We start from the raw sequence: 11,441 nt of genomic DNA, 5'->3' as shown, positions 1-11,441 counted from the left end.
TGTGACGGGCACCTATACTCCCAGCTACTTGGGAGGCTGAGGCAAGAGAATCACTTAAGCCCAGGAGTTGGAGGTTGCTGTGAGCTGTGATGCCACGGTACTCTACCCAGGGCAACAACTTGAGCCTATGTCTCAAAAAAATAAATAAATAAATAAATAAAGTATAAGGAAGAACATGCATAGGTTATACGTAAATTTTGTTTCATTTTATATAAAGGACTTGAGCATCTGTGGATTTGGGTATTTACAAGGGTCCCGGAATAAATCCTCTGAGTATACCAAGGGAAAATTGCATACACCACATTCATCCATTGGTCTGTTGATAAAAAAAGTGTTCCTGCCTTGTGGCTAGTATAAATAATGTTACTAAAGACACTGGTATACAAATATCCATTGACGTTTCTCCTCTCACTTCTTTTAGGTAGACCCAGAATTGGAACAGCTGTACCATGTGGCAATCCTATGTTTAATCATTTGAGGAACCATCAAACTGCTTTCTATTATCAGTTGCACCATTTTACATTTTTACCATCAATACACAAGCATTCCAATTTCTAAATGTCACCAACACGTATTTCACTTTTGCCTTTTGGTATAACAGCTAGCCTAATAGGTATGTCCTCCACAATTACAAAGTTTGATTTCACATTTACACCTTCAACCCATCTGATATACATTTTTGTGCACAGAATAAGGTAGGAATCTAATTTTTGTTTCCCCCTATGTTGGAAGCCAATTGCTTTAGCATCATTTAATGAACTAGCCTCTCCTTCCTCACTAAGTTTTAGTGTCACCTATATTACAAATCAAGTTCCTATATATGCATGGGTCTATTTCTGGGCATTCTATGTGATTACTATCTATGGAACAATATAACACTACGTGAGTCATAAGTATTAAAATATATTTTAAAATTTGCTATAACATTCTTTTTCCTTTTTAGGAATTTCTTTGCTATTCTTGAACTTTTTCCTAAATAAACTGTAGAATGTTTGTCTAATTCCATGAAAATTCTAGTTGATACTTTTATTTGAAATGCACTAAACTTATAATTAATTGGAGAATTGGTATATAAGATTCTTCATCCATGAAAACATTATTTCCTTTATTATGTTTTCCATTTTTTTCTAGTTATTTTTCCATTGCTATGTTAAATTAATCCTTTCTATAAAACAGTAGACCAAAACTAAGACAAATAATTAAAAAAATTCTATCCTAAGACCCACATAAGGAACCAGAAAAATGGTAATTAGCTTTAAAACTTGTATACTGTGACGATTTGGGAATTATATACAAGTCATATTTAATTAATGAAATTAGTTTTTAAAATCTAGCCACCTGAAATTATCCTTCAAAAGGTACATTATATCATATCACATACAGAAAACCTTGGATCACTCACACATAGCATTTTCCCTTACTTTTGCATCCTGAAATTACCGAGGTGTACATGGGAATGATACAAACTGACAGCTTATGTATAGGTCTGTAGCTCCGCTGCACATGTGCCTAGTTTGGTCTACACCCTGTATCTTAAAACAAAAATTGGGAGACCAAAAAAATTAGGGTAGTTTATACAAAAAATCACAGGATTTCTGACTTTGCTTTCAAAACTTGCAGAATGTATGTGTCTTACTTAGGGCCCCAACCAAAAGAGGCTCCGTGTTTATGACTGTTTGATTACTAAGGCAGGCAAAGCACACACTGATATTTAAAGCTTTCACCTAAAAGTGACATGTTATCACATTTCATTGGTCAAAGCAACATTATGGCAAAGCTACCTTCAAAGATAATAGAATAATATAATCCTACTATATATCTGGAATGTTGACAGCCAGAAATAATTTGTAAAATTGATGGCTTTGCCATTAATCCCTTCCCCTCTACATATTCTCCAAACTACCACGGGAATTATTTTTCAAAAACACTGACTGATTAAATCATTTCACAAGTCTATTAGAAAAAAAATCTTCATTTCTGAAAAACAAATCTTCATGAAGTTACCTCTATAGGAAAAAAATAAAAATCACTTATCATGGCATTCAATATCTTGTATAATCTACTAAGAACCCCACTACTACATTCTTTTCCCAATATTTCTTCTTACATTACCTACTCTCCAGCCTTTCTGAATATGCCTTGGTATATATTTCAAAACTTAGTTCAAACATTATCTCCATTTGGTCTAATTTTTCCCTTTTTGTAAAAAGAAATAAACCTTATCTCCACTATACTTACAATCACATTATCTACAATGAGCACCAGTTTTCACTCATTCAATGCAGTTATTATGTGCCAGTCATTTAAAATATAATTACTTACATGTAAAGCCCCTGGGTTAAGTATTGATGTTCTTGTTCGTCTTGGTATTCCCTATAGCATAACACCTGACACACAGAAACTCAAAATATTAGCCTAACAAATTAAAACTGAAGACAAGGTACTAAATGCCACTGACATTTTACTTAAGTTTCATCTACTTTTAAGTTTATCATGACTATTTCCACAGCTAAAATGAACCTAGAGACTTAAACCAAATGATTAAAAATTAGGGACTAGGCTTTGGTTATTCTCATCTCTTGAACTCTGTCTTCACTGCTTTTAGAAACAGCTGCCAAGACCTGAATAGGGATCATTATAAAGGCAACAAGGTAGCCAAATTATAGCAATATAGGCTTTTAAGACAGTGAATTTCACATCTCTTATTAATTTCAAGTTTGTAAGCAGTTTAGCAAAGCAAATTTAAAAATACAATTGAGGCCAGGCACAGTGGCTCATGTCTATAAACCCAGCACTTTGGGAGACTGAAGGAGGAGGATCAGTGGAAATCAGGCGCTAGAGACCAGCATGGTGAGACAATGTGGTGAGATCCAATCTCTACCAAAAAATAAAAGCATTAGCCAGGTGTAGTTGTGAGTACCTGTAGTCCCAGCTACATGGGAGAGGCTGAGGCAAGAGGACTGCTTGAGGCTGGGAGTTTGAGCTTACAGTGAGCTGTGGTCACTGAACTCCAGTCTGGGTGACAAAATATATATAAATAATATTTACCAAATACATGTACACACACGTATATGTATACACACACATATATGTATACACACACACATATATACACACATACAGCATGCATATACATTTGTCGTATGTCCCTTAAAGTATATATACTTCAAAAAATTAAAAATAAAATTTAAAAACTATATTTGAAATCTAAAGCTATTAGTTTTCAAATTTTAATAGTACTAATAAAACATCATTTGTTTCTGCTTCAAACTAATGGTAAGTTATACTAAAGTAGAGGATATGAACTAATTTCTTTTAGCCTATCTCTATTCATATATTAACATTTTAAAATGTGATATTACAAAAAATAAAACTTTAAAGTTGTTTAGTGGGTATGGGCACCATAATGAGAACTAGGAAAAGGCAGCATGATGAAAGCTAATTGAGGTTGCTGTGGGCTGTAAAGGTCTAGTACTCAATACAGCGTGACAAGAATGAGACTATCTCAAAAAAAAAAAAAAGAGGACAGTTAACATGTTATTCTCATTTATTTAAAAAACGCACTTGGGGCAGCACCTGTAGCTCAAAGGAGTAGGGCGCTGGCCCCATATACTGGAGGTGGGAGGTCCAAACCTGGCCCTGGCCAAAAACTGCAAAAAAAAAATTAAAATTAAAAATGCACTTAACAATTAATGTTATAGAAATAGCACTGTATTCATTTGCCAAATCAATCCTAGAACAAGAGCAAAATAAAATTTGAGGAAAAAAATTTAACACCTAGTATTTGATAAGAGAGAATATCATAGAAATAAGAATTCCACAAATTATTCCTTTAAGAGTCCATTCTCTAATTAAGGAGATAAAATATATACATGAAATAACAGATTCCTTTTTTTTTCTTGAGACAGAGCCTTAAGTTGTCACCCTTGGTAGAGTGCTATGGCATCACAGTTCACAGCAACCTCCACCTCCTGGGCTTAAGCAATTCTCTTGCCTCAGACTCCCAAGTAGCTGGTACTTACAGGCGCCCGCCACAATGCATGGCTATTTTTTTGGTGTAGTTGTCATTGTTGTTTGGCAGGTGCGGGCTGGATTCAAACCCACCAGCACTGGTGTATGTGGCTGGCGCCTAGCTGATATAACAAATTCTTAAGTAACATATTTTTAAGTTCAAAGAAGAATACATTCTCAAGACACAAGGTTTGATTAAATAATCAGAAGTCAATAAGAGATTATTATATAAACAGTGGTTATTCAGATATGATACAGCTCAATTTGTGGTCAATAAAACCATTACTTCACATCTAGTAATTTTGCAGCATGGATGTCCAAGATATATAAATATGGACTCTATAATTAGAACTAGAAAAAGGGAAACATGATAAAAGCTAATGAGAGAAACTTTTAAGATAGTAAATGTAGAATATTCAAGTCTAGTTAAAAGAGAACTAAAGTAGGCCAATTTATTCTATCTGTGCTTCTGGAAAGTTATTTCAATATTTAAATTTTATATAAATTTCCTTAAATTCTAAGGCAATGTCCTCTCCTATAATTATTTACAATTATATACAGGTAAATTTACAATAGCTACATACAACCTCAGTTCACTTCTGACATTTTTATAAGCTTTAACATTATTACTGATTTCAGAATAAATTAATGACAATCTAGAAGCAACCTAGAAGGTTCACAAAAGAATAAAAACAGCTTAACGGTTAAGTTCAGAGAAACTTAGGCCCTTTGAGAAAATGAGTTACAAATATGTTACAAAAATGAAGAGACTGACAACAAAGAAACATGAGAAATAATCAAAACTAATAAAAGTAAGTGAAAAGAACAGGAATTTATTCAAGGGTGCAACATACAATCACAAAAAAATTTTCAACTTTCTCCATGTCATAAACCATGATATACCTAAATCAAAGAGTTCTTGTAAGAATGCCTCTACAACACCAAGAACTTCATGAAGTCTCAATTAAAAATTCTGTTTCTTATAGTAAATACAAATTGCTTTGAATAAGGAAAAAGTTACTGATAGTGATAGTGAAATGAGGGAAAGCTGGCAACTAAAAGGTTTCTAAAAAGGGGTTATAAAAATAAAATACATTGCATAAAAACCTCAGGAAGGGAACAACACAAGTGAATGGATGACTGCAAAGATAATCAACATAGAATTTAAATGAAGCAAAAATTATTCTCTAGTCTAGCTGAAAGCAGATAGAAATCTTAAGATGAAAGCTATTGCATGACGGCACCTCCCAGTTCAGCTACTAGGGAGGCTGAGATAGGAGGATTACTCGAGCTCAGGAGTTCAAGGCTGCAGTGTGTTACAAGAAAGACAAATTTCCTGATAGAAATCTATCTAGAGGTCATTTGCCCAGCAGCACGGAAAAAAGACGAAATTAAAACAAGTGACAACTGAAAGCTCATTTAATAAGATTACTTAAAAACTTGTATGTATCAAATTTAAAGGAAAAAGAGATATCACTTATTAATTCATCTAGGTACCACAATTACTACCAGGAATTTACCAGTGTTAAGACCACACACACAAACATTCTCTGGGTCTATACAAACATTTTCTGGATCTGGCAACGACTATGTCTTATTTACTTTTTGATGAGTTACAGCTGAAGTTCATACTGTAAACCTAGAAATAAGGTAGGTTTTGATAATCTCACATATCCCAAAATTTTAAACAAAACAAACAGAGAAAATTCTTATTTCCAGGAGAAAAGTAAATTAAAACAGGAAATGTTTTCCATGTGTTATTTAGCGTTCCAATACAGCAAACAGCAATAAGGTAAGCTTCTTATGAAAGTTCTCTGTTACGTGACTTTTCTTAGGGGTGATTTCTTTCTCTTTAGCCAACTAAAGAAAGGCTTGTAGTTTACAAAGAAATACTCAAAGCCTATATACAAACCTGGCCCAATCCAGGCATGCCTCCTCCAAGTCTAAGAAGTCTGTCCATATTTCTAGAAAACAGAAACAAAAGAAAACGTTCCTAAGCACAAAAGTGTTTACTCAATTGCTATCTATATAATTCACCTTCAGTCACTCAGTATGTCAAAAATATTGGTGGTAATTACAACACAACATCAGACTTCCTGTTAATTAACACCACATATTAATTCAAGAAGCTGTCTTCCATGCTAATTAACAGACCTTATTTTACTGCTTTGGTTTTGGGTTATCCCCAGTTATAAGACAAGCAATCTTAGCATACTTTCAAAACTTTGCTATCATTAAGTTAATTATATTATTGTAATCTAATAAAGTACCTGAATAAGGAAAAAGTGCCTGAAATCCTTATCATATGTATGATTGAATTTCCTTCAATTTGTCCAGAGTGTACAAATAAAAATCCTCACTTTTAAATTAAATTTTAACATCCTCATTAGTAAGTTCTGTGCTAATTAACTTACAGCTTGTCAGTTATCATCAAAACTACATGTGAAAGACATTGTGAGCAGATTATGGATCTCTGAATTAGCATCAAAGGCGTTTTTAAAATGAACTCATTATACTAAAAGAAATACTCTAGCGTAAACATTAAATGCGTCAGATAGTGTTCTAGAACTTACACAGACATTTAATGTTAGTTCAGATATTGTGGAAATATACACCTTTTTCACTAAGGAAATTCAACTGCTATTCTCAATTATAATTTCAGAGTTAATAGATACAAAGAGGATCACAGGAAAGGACGTTTTAAAAGACCAATCTGATTTAATATTTAGAGTAACTACAGAGGAAGATATTCTTATAAGCATGAAAAACTCAGAAAAAAATAAAGAAATAGCAAGTGGAGGTTTATATAACTTCAAAAGAAGTAATCAAATTAAAAAATAGCAGTACAACTACTTTAAAAATGCAAAAGCATTGTTTTCTACTTGAAAATTGCTACTATGCCCTGAAATCCCTCTTCTTCCTAAGTATACACTTTAGAAAATGGTTTCATTACAAATTATATTTTAAATTAAATGCTAAGATGAATGTCATCATTAATCTGTATTGTTTTACTTGTTAGAACTGCTGTACAAACTAAAACTCAATAATGTGCTTATCATTATATTACTGAAAAGTCATGTTTATTCAATCCTGGTAACAATTTAATCCTACTAATATTTAACAATATTAATGTTTCAAAGTTGATATTCAAGTCCACATATAGAAAACAAATGCTATAGCCAAGGGATTACCACTAAGTGAACACTCCCAAGTTACCGTCACATTATCCACCTTCAGAAACGCTGCTCAAACCCCCTTCCACTCTCTCCCACCCTGCAAAGGTAAAATTCCAACTTCTAATGGCACAGATTAGTTCTGCTATTCTTAAACTTCATATAAACAAATCATGTACTTTCCGTGTCTGGCTTATTTCACATAATGTGAGATTTACAATTTTAAAAATGAAAAGGCAAATAAGAAAACTTGATAGTCAGATGAAACTTACACTTCACAATCTTAGCTCATCTTCCTAACAACTTATAAGTAATATTTCCATCAAATTCTCATTAAAATTACTTGACTCCAATATGACAATCAATACAAAGCATTCTTCAAAGCTGATAGACAAAAACAAATCCTGCATATTTTATAATATTAAAGACATTTCTCTAGACTATATTATCAAAGGGAAAAAAATTTCTTTTGGACCATTTCAAGCTTATAAACTTAAGAACTGATAGAAAAAAATAAAAGAACAGACAATACTACATTCTAAGCCAAAGTTGACTCCCACCTGTGTTCAGTTTATCTATTTCCCCTCTTATTTCTGATGACTTTACAGACTCCAGATGTTGTGAATATACATGAGTAATGACGGGGGCAGAGGGAAAGAAAATCTGGCAGGTCAAGTTTATTAATTTTTTTTTTTTTTTTTAGCAAAATTAGATGTCTTGGCAAACATGAAAAAACATTTAACAAATTAAAACATTTAAGATAGCCAGGTTTGATAAAAACACTAACATTTGGAAGTGCAATATATTAATACATGTTCTAAATCACACCAGTTTTTAAAATCTTATTATCTAGTGCACATAGTCATAATTTGTTGTCTGTTTAAAATAATACATTTCTGTAATATCTATCATATCATGAAAGAACAGTTAAACATAAGATACATTATTAAACTTCACCTGATCAGTAACTCTTAAGGTATTAAGCTTCAATCTGTTGAGTTTGACAAATTTCTTAAGACAAAAGCGCTCTGCCAGGTGTAATTTTCCCAAGTATCTTTTTCTCTCTTGCCTGAAAAAAAGTAAATAAAGTAAGATAAAATTATTTTGATAATCAGAAGAAAACCTTTATGAGACAGAGTCTCATGTCGCCCTCGGTAGAGTGCTGTAGCGTCACTGTTCACAGCAACCTCCAACTCTTAGGCTTAAGCAATTCTCTTGCGTCAGACTCCCAATATGCCAAAAATTTTTAAAAGAATTACAATTCCTAACTGAATTCCCAGACAACAATTCCTAACAATTTCCCAAAGTGAAATAGAACTCAAATAATCTCCTAAGAATAATAATATTTTTAATAATAATTTACTCAGAATATGGAATGACTGACCATCCCTGGGGAGCTAAAAAGCATGGAGAATTTGTTTGGATATTTCTGAGTACTAACACTGAAGACTAATACTTTGTAACTTTTAGCCTTTCTAGAAATCTTTCAAAGAACAAAAAAATTTACTTATACTTTTAAATAGAATAAAATTCATTCTATCATGCAGTTAGCACAGAAGTTCATTACACATTATGATGTATTACAGAACTTTAGTGATACTATTTCTTATATTTTGAAGGTTTGCTGTTTTATCATCCTAGGAATTAGTTCATCATTTCTTTTCTTTCTTTTTTTTTTTTTTGAGACAGAATCTCAGCTGTGTTGTCCTGGGTAGAGTGGTGCCGTGACATCACAGTTCATAGCAATCTCAAACTTTTGGACTTAAGCAATTCTCTTGCCTTAGCCTCCCAAGTAGCTGGGACTAGAAGCGCCTGCCCCAATGCCCGGCTATCTTTTGGGTGCAACTGTCGTTGTTTAGCAGGTCGGGGCTGGGCTCCAGCTTTGGTGTATGTGGTTGGCACCCTACTCACTAAGCTACAGGTGCCAAACCTAGTTCATCATTTCTTAATCCATTAGTCTCAAACATGACAAAAAAGACTAACATAACAATAAAATGAAGCCTGGTAAGAATTGTCTAAAATAATGCAAGAAACTATAGCTATTGCATCATGCTTCAGTTCTTACTGTATTAGCCAAAGCATTGATTCACCTTTCAAAAAGATATGAAACACTGGAGACACTGTCCTTGCAGTCTTTTTTTCTTCTAAGCTTTCATTTGAACACAGTTGAGAATCTGGAATTTATTTTCCAATCATAATGGCAAAGGGAGGAAAAGTTGTCATACTTATTACAGAATCACAAGGTATATGTGAAGAAGCCAGATAACAGCATTCTGGTCTTTAACGATGACAATATAACTGATAGTACAAGCTAAGATTTTTTAACTTCAGTACTACTGACATTCAGAACCAGATAAAATTTGTAAATGTGCTATCTTGTACATTATAGGATGTTTTATGGACCACAGGTGTGCACCACCATGCCCAGCTAATTTTTTTTTGTTTGTCCCTTTTTTTTTTCCTGTAGAGACATGATCTTGCTCAGGAAGGTCCCCAACTCCTGACCTGAAGCGGTCCTCCCTTCTGGGCCTTCCAGAATGCTACAATTACAAGCTTGAAACACCACAACCAATACATTATAGGATGTTTAACAGCATCCCTGGCCCCACTAGGTACCAGCTGCACCTGCCCAGTTGTGATAATCAAAAATATCTCCAAATCTTGCTAAACGTCCCCTTGGAAGAGCAAAATCACTCTCAATTTGAGAAACACTGACATAAACAAAATCTGGAGATGACAATACTCTAGATAAATATTTTCAATTAAGAACCAAGGAATGCCAGAAACAGTTTGGTAGCTCCTTGAATAGTCAAAAATAGAATTACCACATAACCCAGCAATTCCACTTACAGGTATATACAGCCATAGAATTTAAAACAAATACTCAAAACAAGTTTTTGTATATGAATGTTTATGGAATCACTACTCACAATAGCCAAAAGGAAGAAACCATCCACATGTTCACCAAAGGATTAATGGATCAACAAATTCTACTATATACCCATAAGGGAATAAACGTATAGAATGTTAATCAGCTATAAAAAAATGAACAAAGTACTGATACATATTACAACTTGACACAAAATATGCTATGTAAAAGAAGCCAGGCACAAAAGGTCACATGTTGTTGTGATTCTATTTATATGAAATATCCACTAAACCCATAAAGACAGAAGGCTGACTGGTGGTTGTCAAGGGTTGGGGGCAGGGAGGAAAACAGAAAACCTACTTAATGGGTAAGTGATCTCACCATGGAATGATATGTTCTGGATGTAGATTGAAGTAGTGATTGTACAACACCGTGAATGGACTAAATACCGCTGAACTGTTCACTTCATAATGGTTAATTTTATGTCTATTTCTCCCTCAATAAATTATTTTTTTAAAGGGGCAACAAGTGAACAATGTTTCTAAGACCAAAAAAAAATTACAATCTTATCTAGTTATTCAAGAAGTACTTTATCACACACTATTTTGCAACAAGAACCAGTTTTTGCTAGAGATGTGTAACATATTCTTCAATGCTTTATAATGTTGATATGGTTTACACACGAACAAATGCTAAAGTGCACACAATGTGAACAAAAGAAAAAAGATAATCTAGAAATTTTAAAAATCACTCTACTAATTCTATTTGGTATTTATAAATCTAAAAATAAAAAAGTTTCACAATTATGAAGCAGAGATGATGGGCATGCTCTTCCACAAATTTATGAACTGTCAGTGTTTTCCCGGATGGTGCTGGATGATGATCGATGGTAGAGTGATGGTTACACAACACTGTGAATCCACTTAATGGCACTGTCACCAAAAATGGTTAAAATGTTAAATTCCATGTGACATATTTTCTCTCTCACACACGCAGAGAGAACTTGTAGGGAAAAGAACAAGAAGTACTACTAAGCTAGGGCCTATTACAGATCAATTTGAAATACAGAACTAAGCTTTGCAAGACAAATATTCATGGTTCATATGGTGGCTGATGAACAGTTAATTACATTCAAACAGAGTTGCCCATCTGAGGCACGAATACACATATATCTTCAAAACCAAGAAAATACACAATAAAAATATTATGTTTAAGCTCTATTAACATTTCCAATATAACTGTTTTCATGATCTCATTATTTTTGCTTCTGTAAATTATTCATAAATTAACCTAAAGGTGTAAAAAACTTTAAAAGGTCCACCAGACCCAAATGGTAAATGACATGGCATATGAGGGTTCAGTGCTATGACGCTGCAGTCAGAATTCCA

At 33.3% G+C, this 11,441-nt stretch overlaps 1 protein-coding gene across 1 annotated transcript in view; it reads right to left on the bottom strand.

Annotated features, from left to right (window-relative positions):
• The window catches only part of PSMD14 (proteasome 26S subunit, non-ATPase 14), a 94,711-nt gene that overhangs the window by 78,756 nt on the left and 4,514 nt on the right, over nt 1-11,441 (bottom strand). The window contains exons 2-3 of the mRNA XM_023516335.1: nt 8,142-8,253; nt 5,924-5,975 (exon numbers count right to left, since the gene is read on the bottom strand). Coding sequence (XP_023372103.1) covers nt 5,924-5,971 — 48 coding nt within the window. The 5' untranslated portion in view covers nt 5,972-5,975; nt 8,142-8,253. The remainder of the gene's footprint in view (nt 1-5,923; nt 5,976-8,141; nt 8,254-11,441) is intronic.

The sequence above is a fragment of the Otolemur garnettii genome, unplaced genomic scaffold, assembly GCF_000181295.1.
Source record: "Otolemur garnettii isolate 467f Iridium unplaced genomic scaffold, OtoGar3 scaffold00090, whole genome shotgun sequence".
NCBI classification, from domain to species: domain Eukaryota; kingdom Metazoa; phylum Chordata; class Mammalia; order Primates; family Galagidae; genus Otolemur; species Otolemur garnettii.
This window is presented reverse-complemented; position numbering and strand designations above follow the sequence as displayed.